This window comes from Cryptomeria japonica, chromosome 4 (assembly GCF_030272615.1).
Source record: "Cryptomeria japonica chromosome 4, Sugi_1.0, whole genome shotgun sequence".
Classification (NCBI taxonomy): Eukaryota; Viridiplantae; Streptophyta; class Pinopsida; order Cupressales; family Cupressaceae; genus Cryptomeria; species Cryptomeria japonica.
The window spans coordinates 776059765-776077568 of NC_081408.1; the positions used below are offsets into that span (position 1 = coordinate 776059765).

Below are 17804 nucleotides of genomic sequence, written 5' to 3' on the forward strand. Positions count from 1 at the left end.
TTTGTTTATAATTTTTTTACAATTTTTCTTTTGTTCAAAAGTAAAAAAATAAGGTTTCAAAATTCAGTTTTAGAAATGAGCAAAATACAATGTGCAATCATAATTCCAACCTACAAAATTGTTTACTGCGTATTTTATTAATTTGTAATTACACTAAAGACAACCTCTTCTTCCAACCTACAAAATTGTTTACCATGTCTTTTATTAATTTGTAATTTTGTTTTTAATTACCTATAAAAATGTTTATCATGTATTTTGTTGATCTACAATTTTGTTTTTAATTTTCATTTTTTATCATTTAAGAATTCAAATTATCAATTAGTTTTGGGCATAATAATTAATTTAAAAATTTAATGTTTGAATAGATTTCTTTAATTCAAAGATTCATTGTTAAATAAATTTGTAAAAGTCAAATTTAATTCAGAAATAGAAATTATATGTTTGTGAATAACAAATTTGAAATCCATAGCAAATATGCATTAATGTATTGATAGATATCAATTAAATCAATGTCAAGAATATATAATAAAAAAAAATAAAAAAATAAAAAACCCCAATGTATAGAGTTATATTATTATGGTAATTTGAATAATATATTTATCATATCTGTATAAATGCCTTTTTAAAATTTCATTAGTTTCTATGATACCACATAAAGTGATGTAAGGAGAGAATATACGAATTTAGATCTTATTGTATTTTTTTAATGTATTTATTTAATCAATTAATTTTTAAATTTATTGCTGCAAAATATTATTAAATTAACAATTGATAAAATTCAAATCATATTTTAAGATTAGGAATATAGTGGAACGATGTTAGAAAGTATAGTAATAGATTTTGTAGGGAAGCTCTCAAAATCTCTGAACTTTAACACACCCTAACATCGTAAGCTTTCTATTGTGTTCTCATTAGCATCTGCAACAAAATGGATTTGCTGAAAAGGCTTCAGAATCATTCTAAGCAAATGTAATTTGTAGACACGAAGCCAAATTTGTTGCCAGTAACCTCGCTGCCTATGCAAAAAATGGAGTTTTGGAATAGGAATGAAATGAAATGGTTGCAGAATGTGCAGAGTGGATTTTGCTAGGGAACTCTCGAAATCTTTGAATATTTGAATGTGCAGAGTGTGAGATAGAATAGAGAGTTATTCACGTCTTTTTGAAGAAAGAAAAGAAAGGGAAGGAGATGACGGTGGCGGGCGGGGAAAGATAATCTGCGGAATAATGATGGTATGCTTTGAAATATTTCCCATTTTCCTATACTGACTCCAATAATTCTTCAGCACTGGTGCAACAACGAAAGGATCCCATGGCTTCTTTGCAAATAAAAACAAGTTCTTTGGCCAAACATCTACGTTTTCAATGGGAAATGAGAATAGCTATTAAAGAATGGCGGAGGGGATTTTTTATTCTAGGGTTCTCAGCGTCGTTCCCCAAAAATAAGACAATATGACCATATCATTTATCCAATAGTCAAATCTATGCAGCTTTCGGATCCGAGTAAAAGACTATCGATCTGGGGTCCAGGTGGCATTCCGTAGCTCACCTCCTACTGGTGGTAGGCTGGTCTCTAGATAGAGTCGTCCAATGTTTTTATGGCTCATTTGCATCTAGCAGTCGTTCTCTAACTGGGAGAAAGGGAAGATGACAACATACACCAGGCGGTCTCTAGAATAAGGGAGAAGGAGCTCTCAGGTGTGACCCCACTCCCATTAAGTAACAGTTGAAATCAATGAGATCTACACCTACACATGGGCTATCCACCTGCAAATCAGTAGACAATGTTTAGGACTAATACGGAGTAGCCGAGCGCACAGACAGTACTTAAATAATCCAGAACAATGAATACCATTGACCTAACAAGCTAATGTCACATATCCGACTTACCTTTAGCCACAAGGCAAACATTCCTGGGCTTCTTGAATTCTGAAAGAGGAAGAAACATTTTCTATGATTAAGCCAATGTAGGACCAAAGAACAATGCAAGGGCTAACAAGGCAAACATTCCTGGGCTTCTTCAACTCTGAAAGAGGAAGAAACATTTTCTATGATTAAGCCAATGTAGGACCGAAGAACAATGTAAGGGCTAACAAGGCAAACATTCCTGGGATTCTTCAACTCTGAAAGAGGAAGAAACATTTTCTATGATTAAGCCAATGTAGGACCAAAGAACAATGTAAGGGCTAACATCATTTTTCTTGTGGACTAAAGGCCAACAACAAAAAAATTAAAAATAAACCATGTCTTAACTCATGTCCATAAACAATGACTGGTCAAATCTAGACAACCTCTGCACACACTTTTCTGTGAGACAACACTACATGGCTAGCACAAAAATAAAAACCACAGAGAAATTTTTAGAAATGAAAATGCTTTGGCATCATGAGCATATGAAAATGCCTTGTTATACCCACGAAGGCCACCTTGCAAAAATGTTGAATCTGGTGGCTTAACAAATGCAAATAAAAATTCTTTGTACCTGCTCAGAAACTCAACAATACTTAACACTCCATAAGAAAACAAAATAGTATTCGGCACCAAATACTCCATACAAATCCACTTTGATTAACCCTAACCTAACATAAGCGAACACCCAACCAAACCTCCACACATGCAGCAGCCCAGAGGTTTATAAAGTACTAAGATTTTACAACCCTAATGGCTGTGAAAAGTAACCATATAAAAAACTGTAAACCCAAACAACCTTACTCACAAATCCTAGAACACATTTTTTTTCATACATTAACCCAAAGGTAGTGAATTTCACTTGCATAGACATGAGAAGCTAGGCCTCTGTAACCGTTATAAGATTCTGAACAACAATAATTTTTAGAATAAAACCCAACATTGGGTGGGAACTAATATTATACGCAAAAAGAGGCTGCAACAACCATAGCTGTTAGCCTGTTACTATAACCACTTACAAACACCAGATCCTGCAAATATACCCAAAACCAATCAAAACCCTAGCCATATAAAACCCTAACACAAAACTCCAGCCAATCATACAGAGACTAAGCCAATTAAGTAACAAAAGTAGCCAAATTGATAATAAAACCCCCATTTCAAGTCCCATTAGGCATGAGCGGTTGGTTTACAGGCGGAGACAACCATTGCTATGCACATTAAATGACGAGTAGATGAAGCGTCCATTATTCTTACAGGTTATCCATGCTACATATGACAGAGGCCATACTTTGTATTAAATCAAGTATTCTAGGGTTTAATGCAATCAAAGTTACCAGTACATAATGTTGTGTTCTTTGAAGCACTCGAAAGCCTGAGCTTTTTCTTGGTAGAGGCGATATCGCCAATTAATATTATCTGATGGAAGTCGATGCAAAATGAGCAAATTTGTGATCACATACATTTACACAGACATTTCCGCAATTAATAAAGCAAACTTTCGACTGTCGATTCCATTCATGTGAGACAGACGATAGGGTGGGAGGATAACCAAAACTTATTTCTCTTTTTCCAAGAGTGACAGAAAAAGTGAACGAATTTTGAAAGTTTTAAACGTTTTTTTTCCGGCGTCCAACTGGAGACGAATCCGGTGGCTATGCCACCATACATAGCCTATCAGCTAATTATAAATGCTCCATCTGTGCTTGTCTTTGTGTCGAAATGGACTTATTTAAAGGTCTTACAGAAGAGATTTCATTGAAGGTTGGTAACAGATGATTGAGGCAAGTTGTGGATTATAAGGAAATTGCTTTCAGATGCAGGATATGTTTTTCAGCTGAGTATTGTACCTCTCATTGTAGAAAGACGACCTCTCCTCAAGCTCCTCATGTTGCTAATCCTAGGATATCCACCCACCCTTCTACACATGCTTCTGGTTCTGGGACAATGCAAGTTATCAACTCAGAGGACTGTAATTCTATGGCCTCTTTGATTTCATCGGAGAAACCAATCAAGCTTTCGTGTTCTCATGAGATCCCTGTTGATTCCACCTTGCCTCCAGCAGCCACAAGTAGCAATCCCACCAACAAGTGAAGCAGAAGAGATCTCTATTACAGCACCAAATGACTTTAAGATCCTCAAGGAAAGGGATTCAATGAATTATCTATGACATTGTTGCACAAAATGACTCTAAGATCCTTGAGGAAAGGGGTTCAATAAATTATCTATGACATTGTTGCACGCCCATTTTGCGTTGATGCTAGTTTTGATTATTTTAATTAAATAGAGACATGGGAGCGGACCCCTAGCCCACAGTTTGCAAATATAAAATTCAATAAACATTCTTCAGAATATATAACTAAATAAAAAAATTAATTGCTTTGATCAATATGAAAATGTAAAAACAAAATAATTTCTAAGTTAGGTCTCTTTGCACATTTTTTTAATAAACGCGTCTAAGATATGTTTAAATGCAATTAAACATATGCAATCGTTTACATTCTGTAAATTGTAATTTTAATTGCAAAAAAAAGTTTGGAAAGGCAATGTGTTCATGGGAAATACATGAAAAACAAAAAATTAACAAGCCCTTTGAAAAGAATATTTCTATGATATATTGGCTAATAAATGTATGTGTTTTAAGACAATACAACACAGCAAACACACAAACAGCACATCGAAATGAACTCAGAGCCTGCACATGGACTTGCCACGAGGCCTGGAAATTTTGTAGAAGGAAAACTACAGGATCTGTGAATTTTTGGATTGGCATGGGTCTATTTAACTCTATACAGGCATAAACATTTCCTACTTACAGCGAAAATAGCATGTAAACTAATTTTTTCTGTATTTGGTGGGTTGGCTGGGAGACTGTATTGTTGTAACAATGTAATAGCAGCCAACATCAGAGAACGAAATTTTCCTGCTGAGCAACTAATATGAGTGGGGATGGTGTGTGGAGGCTAAGGCGCTGGAAAGGAGAAAGGAGGCCATGCATCCCAGAAAATAAAAGCAAATTAATAGTAAAGAGGTCTCGACATCTGGTAACAAATTCTGAAAATTTTATGTTGTTCCAGAATATTCAAAGTGCAGCCATACAAATCAGCAAAACATAGATAGTTTATACTCTCCCTCCATCACATTGACTGTAACTGGCAGTCAAAAATATTTCTGTACCTCTTTGTGTCAAAATCAATCTTGGCAAAAAAATAATCTACAAATCTGAAAATTGCAAAATCTTAATTAACGGAAAAGAAAAACTGGTAAGAGACAAATATTCCAGCTACTTTTGCACTGAAAGCTCACACTTAAAAAAGCCTATTAGCTTAATTTATATATAACTCTGTAAAAAATAACAACTCGTGAAGATCAGCACCATGACACCCCTTATAAACAACTTAGATATTTTGCTGACTTCAGAACTATGAAAACTAATAACTGTTTCATACCTGCCTACAGCTACAAAAGAACCTCAAAAATATGGGTGTCAAACCTAAGGAATCTAACTAGATTTCTCAGCCTCCTGGACATGATCGTACAATCAATTTTCATTAACACTGCAAACCCCCATCCAATTCAGAATAATGCCATCTACTTCTTTGAAGAAGTACTCTCGGCTTGCACTTCAGCAGATTCAATAATTTCTGCCTCTGAAGCTTCATTAACTTCTGAGGGTGTTTCTTGCTTTTGAACAGATTCAATAACTTCTGTCTCTTCAACTCCAACAGCTGATGATGATTCTGATGCATTATCATTAAAACCCTCTGTAGTGGAACCTGCCCATTTTCCAGCTAATGCAATATCCATCATACTGTATATTTTACCACCCAATTCTGCAGGATTCTCAGGCTGCAATGAACGATAATAAGAAATCAAGTTTCTGGTTGCCAAGTCCTTTCAAGTAACTGTCATTGAAAATAAAATGTACATGATATTCTACGAAGAATTTAAAATAACTACTCACAGTAAAACCACTGGAAATTAAAGCTGTATCATATAAGAGATCAATTGCTTTCAGGGCATCTTGACTCTTTGGAGCATCTTTGCATGCAGCCTGGACATCACAAAAAAGTATACTGAGATGATGATACACATCGTGATTATATTCTTCACTTCCTCAAAAGTTTAGAAGTTAGATGACCAAATAGACTGTGAATGAGTTTGACCAACGCTCATCAGACAAATTTAAGATAAATTCCAGTAAATTAAGAAACCAGCATGCATCACTCACCCTGGGTGCAACATTAAGGAAAATTCATAAAAGGGATTACACTTATTACAATAAGAAACCGGATCTTGTTTCCAGAACACTCAATACAACCAGTTTTCATATAAAGAAAGGAGGAAACAAGCCTCTAAATCATGTTCCTATTTATAAATATTGCAGTGCCACTTGAAAAATAAAAATTGGGCAAACTTCTGTACAATTGAAATTAAGTTGTTGAAGAACCTAATACTCACATTTAAATTTTTTATAATAGCATGTTCTGGATTTATCTCCAAGATCCTTCTAGAGCGCATGAATTCCATACTCGACGTATCCCCCATTGTTTGAGCCTTCATGAGCCTTCAGGACCAATATCTATGTTAATAAATGGAAACTTCAAATACATGCCCTAAACATAATGAATTTCTTATACAACAAAAATACCTATAATGTAGGAGGCACTGCTTTTCCCATTAATTTAATTAGGGCTACTTTAAAATATTAATTATAAGATGATCTTGCATAATATTTGATAAAATAATAGCTTTACCTTTCCATGTTTGCTGACCATCCAAACCTCCCAGAAACAAGCACACAGGGTGAAGAACTTAGTCTATTAGATATATCAACCTTTGCCACTTTGTCCCCCAGATGATCCTTCATCCAGTCACAGAATGATAAAAATTCTTTTTTAACTTGTTTTTCCTTTGCTTCATCTCTATCACCTGAAGTTTATATCCATGATATACACATATCAGAAGATGTCAAATCATATTCATCTCTACTTGACTCACTGCAGCATTTCAAATTACACATCAGGAGAGACAATCTATGGTGCAACTGCAAAAATAATTACATTTGAAGTTGCTATTCAGCTCATAAGTCGGGCCCTTCTTGTGGTTTTTGAATATATATTACTTACTAAATGCAAAACCATACAAACTTTGGACAAAACCTGTATCTTAAAAATCTTGAACAGAACAGGAGCACACACTCTAGAGTCTAGACAAACCATAGATCTTATCTTTGAGAACAATATGTAAGATAATGAAACATTAATACTAAATCTGACTGGTGGTGCCAACTAGTCTTACAGCTCAAAGATCAGTGTGATGTTATACAAAAGAGAGCTAACTTAACAACACAGTAATACTACCACAACATAAAGAAATGGTAATTCAAATATCAAGAAAATCAAATATCTAACTAAAATATCATGAAACACAAAGGCCAAAAAACGTGTCTCGACACAAAAGAGAGCTAACCTACATATGCAGTAATACTAAAGCAACATTAAGAAACAGTAATCAAAATATCAATAAACAAAAAACATAGCAACACTTATTTACTTTATAAGTACCCCAAAAAGAATAACCTAGGTACATTCAAGATAAAGCAAATGTTGCTTATCAAACGATTAAGAATAACTTCAAAAAATTATCATAAATCCTAAGCAAAACCTTGTGGAATCTCAAAACAATCACTGTACAACAAGGTAATGTATTCACCAAAAATAAAAACAAGACAAGAAGATTAGAAGAATGGTATTAAACAAAATGCAAAATTAGGATTGTGTGTACAGGTAAATTACCCAAGTCTAGGTCTTCTTTTGTAATATCCACAAATGACTTATCCTTGTAAGACTTGAGGTTCTGGATAGTAACCTCATCAATTGGGTCGACAAGATATAGAACCTGAGAACCAAAGCTAACAGTGAGTCATCCTTAACATAGACACCAGTAATAATACAAAATGAAAATCAAAAGAAACTACCTCATATTCTTTCTCTAGAAGCTTTTCTAAGAAAGGTGCATCTCTGGCACTAGTAATGCTATCCGAAGCGATATAATAGATGTCCTTCTGCCCTTCTTTCATGCTGTCAACATACTGATCCAAGCTGATAAGCTCATCCTCACTGTATGATGAAAAGAAACGAAGAAGAGGAGCCAATTTTTTGTGATTTGAATTATCTTCAATAACACCTATCTTAAGATTCTTTCCAAAGTTATCCCAAAACTTTTTGTAGTCCTGCATACATGAATGGAAATATTTTAAGATTGATATATCAAATAGGTCAGGATACATTGCATTCCAGAATAAGAGACAACAAACACATTTGAAATTTATCTTGATATTACCATAAAAAGTAATCGCACCCAACTTGCATTAACTCACAAATAACTTTCTATGTTTATGTGTGCCATTTAAGTGCAAACCACTTGAAAATCAACAATACCTCTTTGTCCTCACTAAGAGCAATGCCTGAAATCATCTCAAATGTCTTTTTTAAAAGGCGTTTCCTCATGACTCGAACCTGCAAAGGAACGCCAGAACAGTAAGAGCACACTCCTAACGAAAGCCTCCTTACACAATCTTTCAGAAGTCAACCTCGAAGAAAAATTTAAAGGAGTGATATATTCAGGATGCTCAGCTACTTCTATAATCATATACAGATATGATTGAAATATCAAGTGGAATAGTTTCCACAAGAACATCAATGTTGATTCCATTATTTGTTCAAAAAGCACAAGGAAGACACAATGAGGCAGACTGTGCTCTACCGTTGCTTTACACCATAATTTTGGCATCTAACTGATAAACAAACTTGTCCAAGCATTCAACATGAAACTACAGATGGCAGTTTCAGATATAGACAATATTATAGCATGAATTTGCATTAGAATAATACCAAAAAAATATTTGAAATCTATAAATAAATGACTTACAATGCGGCTCTCCTGAAGGATCTCCCTGGAGACATTAAGCGGCAAGTCATTTGAATCCACCACACCCTTAACAAATCCCAAATACCGTGGAAACTACACAAGCACAACTAGAATATTAGTATAGGATATTAGCACCATGATTCTAGTGGTAGATTTAAGATAAGATACATCATACACTTGCATACAGACCAAGCCAAACATGTTACCACTTCTAGATTAAATCAAACAATCAAAGGAACAGTATTCAGTATGATGCCAATAGCATCCAGGTTATTATCTGTGTAGGTGTTCCTAGTAGATACTGTCCAACCTAAAAGAAGATCATACAAACGATTTGCTATATAGAGATTGTCTATTTGATAGTAGCCATGGAACAAAATTTAGATGTGTGCATAATGAGACATCATGTAGAATACACTAGAGAAATGCATCAGCAATTCAGAGGGTTTGAAGGGATTAATCTTGTCTCAAAAAGATCTGTAGAAAAATGCAAGACAATATATTACATATTAGATTTAATAGTGTTTTTTCAATACTTTTGGATTAGCTGCATAGATGTTTTACAGCCAAGTTTACCCAAAAAAGCAGACATTTCAATGATAGCCAAATTAAGGCATTGCACCCTTAGGCAAATGCTGGGTGAATTTTGTAAGTGTAAACAAACATGTCTCTGCAGGGACGTGAAGCCATCATGTAACAATCCCACAAGAAAACATTGTTGGAAGATCCAACATAGAAAAAATTATTTCTTGCCCAAGGAAGCAAAATTTCAGCATTCTGCAACAGCTGACCTTTTGTAATGTCCCCTTCTTAGCCAGAGTCAGCAGATCAAGATCAGTCTATTAACGAAGTCCTCATAGACTGGTAACGACAGGCAAAGGGCACTGGACTGGTGATTCTCTCCTATTTTAGAGGGCACTTTGGAGTGAACATGGGTGAAATCAGTCAACAGTATTGTTATCTCCAAGTTGCCAGTCTAAAACTGCATTAAATCCTAGAATATCTCCTTCAAAGGCATACATGAGTCTAAAGAGAGAGTGAGGTGCTTCCTTGCTAGATGTCCCAAGAGAGAGAAAATGGAGTTCACACATTTTGTGGTTATTTATAATATTATAAAAGATATTAAAGGTGTCTTGGAAAGCCAAAATTATTAAGTTATAATAAAGTCATTAAAAATGATAAAAGGGTGAAATTAAGTGACTTATCCTAGAAGCCCTTGAGGAGAGAGCAAATATTATTAAAAGGAATTGAGTGAGATATTAGAAGTTTTAAATAATCTCAAATTAAAAGGAGTATTAAAATGAAAGTGAGTGTTGGGAAGAAACCAAAATTGGGGCACAAGAATTGGAGCTATTATAAAAGGGCTATTTGGAAATCATTTGAATGTTATTGTTGTTATTTTACCTTGCCCCTCCTTAGAGGAGCTTGCTGGACCAGGTTTGAGGATCTTGTGAAGATGGAACCTTCACGAGTAATCACACTGCAGTTGTGAAAGATCAACCCAGAGTGTGCAAGGGAATTCCATTTGCAAGAATTTCATTTGGACTTCAAATAAATTAGTTTAGAGATTAATTTGCTGGTTGAAATTTGAAGGAGGTGCCTGCTTGAAAGGCTGACCCCTTTCTTGGCTTGTTCGAAGTGAAGAAGAGACGTTCTTGCATTTCAGTGTTTGGGTCATCAAGTTTCTTCATTTCCAGCATATTGGTTCAAGATTTATATCAGTTGGGGGAAGTTGAAGCGATCTATAAATCATTTTCTGAGTGAGCAGCTTGTGTGCTAGGCTGACCTCCTTTCTAGCGTGTAAGCATTTAAGAGTTGGTTTTAAGCATTTAAGGTGAAGAAAGGCATCATTTTCCATTTTAAGAGTAGGTTTTACAAGCATTTATCAATACCATCAGATTGGGATAGTTTTAGATCGGTTTTGGAGTGATTCTAGAGTATTTTGAAAAGGATTTTCTGAGTGTGCAGCTTGCTGGTTAGGCCACACCATTCTTGGGTGTGTTTGGAAGCTGTTGGAACCTTTAGAAGGCTATACAAGAAGACTTCAGTTGCAATCATCATCAAGATCAAGAGCTAAACGTTACCTAGCTGTGGGAACCACCTTGGAGTGGAAGAAGATGATAAGTTGCCGCAAAAAAAAGCTTGCTGAGTAACTTATGTGGCTGCCTTCTCCTATATCAGACTTGCAAACAGCCTTTCTAATCCATTTTCCTACAAGGGTTTCAAGAGCAGTTCATGGGTATACCTAGAACTGTATTGTAATTTCGTATAGTAATCTAGACTACATTTTATACTTCAGTTTATGTATTTCAGACTTGTAAACTAATCTGAAAACTCTGATTTTAGAGGGCAAATCATCTTGTTAATTTTCAGATTTACTATTTGATAGCAACATCTATTTCATGGTCTTATATATCATTCAAACTCTGTAAACACAACAAACTATTCTGCAACTCCTGTCTAGCTCTGAAAAAACACAAAAAGAAAGAGAAAACATAGTAGGTTTAATTAAAATAAACAAGCAGGTTACTACAGAGCAGTTTTCTAGTGTTCCACCTAGGGTGGGACATTACACCTTTGACTTTGATATTAAGAAGAACATGCAGTTCTCTATATACTATAATTTCACTTCAATCCTGGAACAAAAAAGCTTAAGGCAGAGGCTGACTTAATCTTCAAATGCAAAGTCGATGGAGCATTAATTAGTGGAAAGTAGCGATACAACAGCATAAAACTACCATACATATTATTGGAATGTTTAATTGCCTTTGCAATGATAATCAAACGAAAATTAACAAGCTCTCCAAAATGAATTGGAAGTATTACGCTAATCTGAGAATAAAAAGGCTTATTCACAGTGTAGGGTGGCCAAAATGTTGACAATTCAACAGATAAAAGGACCAAGGAACATATTTCCATGAAAACTTGAAGATAGACATAAATTTTCCAAAAACCTCATTGAAAATTTTGGTTGCTTAACTTCAATCATTTAGGCAGTATCTCTCATTGAGACAAAGCAGCTTTAATGAGAAGGTAGAAGATATTTAACAGAAATTCACTGTGAGATAAAGATGAGAACAAATTGAAATTAGAAATCATACATCTCAGGACTTAGAAGCATCCAATCACTCTATACTAAGAAAAACGCACTTCACAGAAAAGTAAATGGAAACAGCCCAAAAGCAGTTGAACTAAAAGGATATCTTGGCTCTTCTATACCTCTATCCTTTTTTATCTCTTCAAGAATGGATTTAGTGCAAAACCATTCCATTTTTTTAAGCTATATAGGTCCTAAGAAAGAATTAAAAAGACCTCCAGCAACCTGCCTTGTCATGAGTGATTCAATTATCATTCATAACATATGTAGGCTGTGAAGATTGGGAGATGGAATATATATCAGATCTCAATTCCTCCAGTCAAGTTGGAATAATTCTTGAAGATCAGGCAGCTGAGTGCTTCAAAGCATATTCTATAATGGACAGATTTTAGTTTTACTGCGATTATTAGCATTACTATCACTGATTAATTAGTTTAATTCATATCAATATTACTAATATTATCTATACAAACAAAAAATCAATAAAAATATGCAAAAAAAATTGTCAAAAATTAGTAAAACGAGCATAAGATCCTTAGGAAGTTTCCATAGTAAGAAATTCCATTCATATCTTAAAAGAGGAGTCTGAAAATTTCCACTATAGGAAAACAAAATAAGAAAATTGAACACTCAAAACACCTGCAGTAAATGTTTTCAACACAATTTGCACGTTACAGCAATCATGAAAAGTTACTTTTGATATGTTGAGAAAATATCCCTATAAATCTTGCTTACCAATTCCCCATCAAAATCATCTGAAATAAACACGCGCTTCACATACAGACGAATGTTTTTAGTCTTCGGATTTGCTATGTCTTCCCTGCCCATGGGAGCTATAGCAGGTATGTAAAGAATACCCCTAAATTCAACTTCGCCCTGCATCCATCCATACAAGTATTTCATTTCAATAACTAACACTTAACAAAAACAAAGCACCAATATATTCTTAGTAACAAATGAAAGATTGAGTGAATTTTACCTCTGTATTAAAATGAGTGCATGCAAGAGGATCCATATATTCATTGAAAGTTTTCTTGTAAAATTCATTGTACTCCTCTGTAGAGACACTCTTTGTGTTACGCATCTAAAACATTACAGTGAACAGAAACAATTAGGAAAGGTGTGTTTTTTAGTATAAGGCATATTAAATAGAAAGCCTGCATGACTTCTATTAATTGAAAAAGACAAAAACTTAAACCCACAATAAAGATTGCAGTGTAATTACAATTTCTAGATAAGAAAAACCAAACATTCTAAACTACAAATTTTGATGCACAACTTTTATAGTTTACCAAGACGCAAACAAATATCGTACATGGGAAACTCCAACTTCCAGGAACCCAGGAAACAAAATGGCATAGAACCATCATTCAAAAATATTAAAAAATTCAAAACCACTTCTATCTTTGTTGCAAGGGGCTCCATAAAAGATTACAATCCTGAAAACTATATACTTTAAATGGGATTTTCAGTATTCACTTAGATAACACAGAAAAACCCCAACTGATAAATTGCAATTTTCATTTCATGTGATTTTGTTTTTCTGAACTGTTGCTGCAATTATCAAGTAATAGATCTAACACACCATCCAAAAATATTGCAAGTAGATGATAGAACATTGGTGCCAAGAAAGCATTTTCCAGCAAATAGCTGTCAGGGTTAGCAGCATCGGCTAAGAAAAATTGCAATTTCTGACTGCATGTGATAAACTTAAGAAGTTAATGATAGGGTAGGCGTGGGGTAGAGTAAGGCCTAATTACATCATTTGTTACTGATGTGAAAAGAAAAGGACGAAGGATATTTCCTACTACTTAGCCAATTTAATCAATTTCTCCTCAAACCAAAACCAAAAAACACCATAAAATTGCTATCAAAAATTAAAAAGTAATAAAATAATATCATGCAAAAGACTGCACATTCGTGTCAACGTGAATATAAAAATTTAAAAAATTCAAAATATTATAACATTTATTTCTAATGCCAAACAAATATTCTCGCACATGCAAATCCATTCTTACCCAGATAGGTTCAGTTTCATTGGCCAACTCCCAATCTGAGTATTTCTCTGTAATAGTTTTTGTTTTCTTCTTCTTCTGACCCTGAATCAAAAATATATATATGCAACTTAGCAGTGTAAACAAAGGAATTGAATCAAGGAACCAAAATGAAGGTTGAACAATTATGTACAGCCAATTATAAAGCAAAAGATATCAGAGATATGATTTAATTTACCTCTGGTGCAATTGCTTCACCCTCCTTTGCTTCATCGTCAACTTCAACCTTCAAAAACACCTCAAATTCACTCAGTACACACACTATAATACCAAAGGCATGTTTGTTGATACAGACGACCACCTAATAGACTAAAAACTCCTATGCATGTGTTTTAAGCCATTAATCTCACCTCTATAGCTTGTGTCTTCTCCTTCCATATATATATCGGAAAAGATACGAATTGTGAATAGTTTTTGACAAGACTCATCAGCTTTTCAGAATCTGCATACTCAAGCTTATCCTCGGTCTACAAGAAACCACATCATTTGAAAAGTTAATTTTGCAATGCTTAAACAGGTAGCCACTACATAGCTTTCATGACAGGAAATAATAAGACCACATATCACCATACTAGTAGAAGCTCCTTACCTTGAGGTGTAGAGTAATACTTGTCCCTCTTGGAATCAATTTATCAGGAATTGTTTCTTCTCGGATTACATAAGAGCTCGTATCAGCCTGTCCTTCCCACACATATTGCTTGTCTGATTTTGGGCTCTTTGTTGAGACAACAATCTACAGCACAGAAAATGTTAAACAGCTGCATAAATGATGTGCAATACTTTCAAACGAGAGTCTAGTCTCTTAGAGACAATGTTCCACCAGTTACTCATTCAATTGCACCTGACCAGCCACAAGTCTTTAACAACATGCCTAATATATGTTGTAAACATAATCAGCCGGATGTCAACCCACCTTATCAGAGACAAGAAAAGCTGAGTAAAATCCAACACCAAATTGACCAATCAAATTGTCAGAACCTGCTTCTTTGCTATCCTGGTGACATGAAATAAAATTAAGAGAGTTATAATTTTATCAATATTGAATTTTTTATTACACAAATCTCATCAATCTATTTCCAAACAGTTTGTTGATAATCCAACCTTCAATGCTTTCATAAACTTTGCAGTTCCACTCTGAGCTATTGTTCCTAGACAATCTACAAGCTCTTCTTTAGTCATCCCAATACCAGAATCCCTGCAGATATAATGCACAACTGCTTGTGTTACACATGCAAAAGAAAAATACACGCTTCCAACCAAGCTCAAAGACTGAAGCTTCATGAATAAGACGATATGCACTACTTACAGCAGTGTAATAGTCCCATTTTCTTTATCTGCTTTAACTCTAATCTCTAATTCACCACCATTTCCAAGAAGACTGGGCTCTGTTACACTTAAAAAGCGAAGCTTGTCCAAGGCATCACTTGCATTACTGTGGTAATCAAAGTCCATATCAAGTAAATTTCACATCAGTTCAATGTAAGGCGTTCTGAGTAATGAAATTAATAGTAATGTTCAATTAACAACAATCGTCAAATTAAAATACAACATTTTGCATCTGATGACTTCCCATACCCTATGAATATACTTTGGAAAACACTTCATGCAACCAATTTATTTAAATAAAAGCTCCATTGTTTCAAAGGTAGGTTATTATTTTTAAAATTAATAGTGACTATAGAACAGCCGAACGAGCTACAACCTAGGACTTTGTTTTTAAACTAACCACTTACAGATCCACACCTTAAAAAGTACCGAAGTTAAAAACAACTTACAAAGGGTAGGTTGAATTATTATGTAACCATATTGATGAAAACAATTTACAAACCCAATACTTGAAACAGATTCAAGTTACAAAAAACTATATGAAAAAGGCAATTTGAGTTAATATGTCATCACATTCAAAATATTATCAAAAAATTTTGAATTGCTTCTATTACCATAATTACCAGAACCCATATAAACAATTAAACATCACCTAAAGCATCTCCTTGATAGTGGAAAAGTGAATTGGGTAAGTGTTTGAACAATAGCCAAACTAGTTTTTGAAAAGAAAAGAATTATTGAAAGATGACCCTTAAGTGTCTCTGTGGTACAACACTATTTCGACACTCATTAGGTATTACAAAAAAATCCCCTTATCTCTAATACTAGTAAACATCAACTCCAACAACAGACAGATAGTTAAACAAAATGTTACTGTGAATGCCGTAAATCGGTTGAAGAATATGATCGTTTCCAACACCCGCCAGAGATCTTGAATTTAATGTTTCCCCTAAAATTTGACTCACACTATCTCCATTATTGTGTTTGACTAAAAAATATGAAAGAGTCTTGAAACTATTGCTTTTAAAAAAATATTTCATCTGGTCTCTGTGTATTGAGTAAAATTAGAAAACTTTATTTGTGACGGACTATTTTGCATTAGAACTGGATGACCAAAACATTGGTACACAGAACCATATATCAGGTTATATGCAAAACAATCTTAGACAATCGTCTGTCCACTGTCTTAAGACAGAAATTTACATATAATTCATACCAAAACTTGTTGCTTCCATAAATACAGTATGACCCGAAACTTTCTTACCTGATTAGCTCACGCAAGAACACTTCCTTGTGACTGTACAAACTGTGCACTATCAAGTCTAAAAGTCGACTAACCTGCAAGTTCGAGAAAACTTATAAAGTCCGAAAAATAAAACCTTGATATTCAATTTAAAGCCACACAATATACCGTCCATGGATGTCAAGAATACAACCTCTGCTTGATATTCGTATTTTTCAACTGGCCCTTCGGTAGTTTCCACCTCGGCAACAGTAGCCTCGCCCCGAACAGAACCAGGTAAAATCATAAACCTCGACCCGAATGGAAGCGCTGATGTTAGAATTCCTGGCTTAATAGACCCCGCTGATCCTAATGTCAAAGTGGATAAAAACCGTGGCGAAGAAAAGCTGGGGGGTGCAGTGTTTCCTCCATCATTATTATCAATGATCTACAAAATAAATTAAAAAATCAGTAAAGATGAAGTTAGAATGTTTATAGTAAACTCAATGCTTCAAGTTACTATGGAACAAGCAATTCAGTGATTGAGCAACCCATCGGAAATGTCCTCACTCCGACAAAATAAATGTAGCTTCAGGAAGGATAGTTCAGTGGCATAGTTAGTGTTTAAGGGGTAGTTTTGGCGGGCGTAAGAGACAAAAAAAGAACCTTTTCGAAAGCGCAGTAAGGGCTGGATGTTACAGGGACAGCAGAACCTCGAATGAGCGCAGGGGCTCGGACCGCGGCCGAGATGGAACGCCTCGAAGCCTGATACATTCTGCCTCTGCTTCTTCACCAAGCTTTTAGTTCTGCAATGCAAGCAGACGGTTCGGACTTGTTTGACAGCTCTGGCTCAGAATTGGAACGCGTATCAGTTTGATCATAAACCCTACAGCTAGGGTTTAAGAGGTTTTATTTTGCAGTTTAATGTAAAGAAGATTCTAGACTGTGCTATTCAAGACAACCCTAACGTAGACTTTATCTGTCTTGTGGCCTTCCGAAATTTTTTGGATGAAGCATTGAAATTTTTAATGTATTATAAAAATATTGAAAGGGAAAATAAAATCACGTTTTTATAAATTTTATCTTAATAAATTAAAATATAAAAAGTAGATAATTAATCTAAAGTTAATTGTATAGATATTTAAAGTGGATGAGTTTGCCAATTGGCTCTTGGTCTATGTGAAGTTGAATAGTTCTTAATGAGCTTACCAAAGCGATGAGGTTGAGATAGCACCTCAAGTGAATTTGGTGGAATGGATACCCCT

At 34.7% G+C, this 17804-nt stretch overlaps 1 protein-coding gene across 1 annotated transcript; it reads right to left on the bottom strand.

Moving 5' to 3' along the window:
- Nucleotides 1–5215: 5215 nt before the first annotated feature.
- Nucleotides 5216–17527, bottom strand: LOC131031979 (heat shock protein 90-5, chloroplastic). The gene is made up of 20 exons (XM_057962845.2): nucleotides 17206–17527; nucleotides 16754–16987; nucleotides 16582–16655; nucleotides 15298–15423; nucleotides 15093–15186; nucleotides 14905–14985; nucleotides 14581–14724; nucleotides 14342–14458; nucleotides 14170–14217; nucleotides 13956–14036; nucleotides 12917–13021; nucleotides 12673–12813; nucleotides 8841–8933; nucleotides 8351–8428; nucleotides 7888–8142; nucleotides 7706–7808; nucleotides 6665–6839; nucleotides 6369–6474; nucleotides 5872–5961; nucleotides 5216–5756 (listed from the first exon to the last, which is right to left on the bottom strand). The coding sequence occupies exons 1-20, from the start codon at nucleotides 17311–17313 to the stop codon at nucleotides 5499–5501; spliced, it is 2511 nt and encodes an 836-aa protein (XP_057818828.1). The 5' UTR covers nucleotides 17314–17527; the 3' UTR covers nucleotides 5216–5498.
- Nucleotides 17528–17804: the final 277 nt, after the last annotated feature.

Excerpts from the sequence above, each read along its gene's own strand:
- LOC131031979 (XM_057962845.2), bottom strand. The coding sequence starts at position 17,313 with ATGTATCAGGCTTCGAGGCGTTCCATCTCGGCCGCGGTCCGAGCCCCT. Across the intron at positions 6,840-7,705 it reads AAAAGAAGACCTAGACTTGG|GTGATAGAGATGAAGCAAAG; the intron begins GTAATTTACCTG and ends TATAAACTTCAG. Across the intron at positions 5,757-5,871 it reads TAATTTCCAGTGGTTTTACT|CCTGAGAATCCTGCAGAATT; the intron begins GTGAGTAGTTAT and ends CGTTCATTGCAG.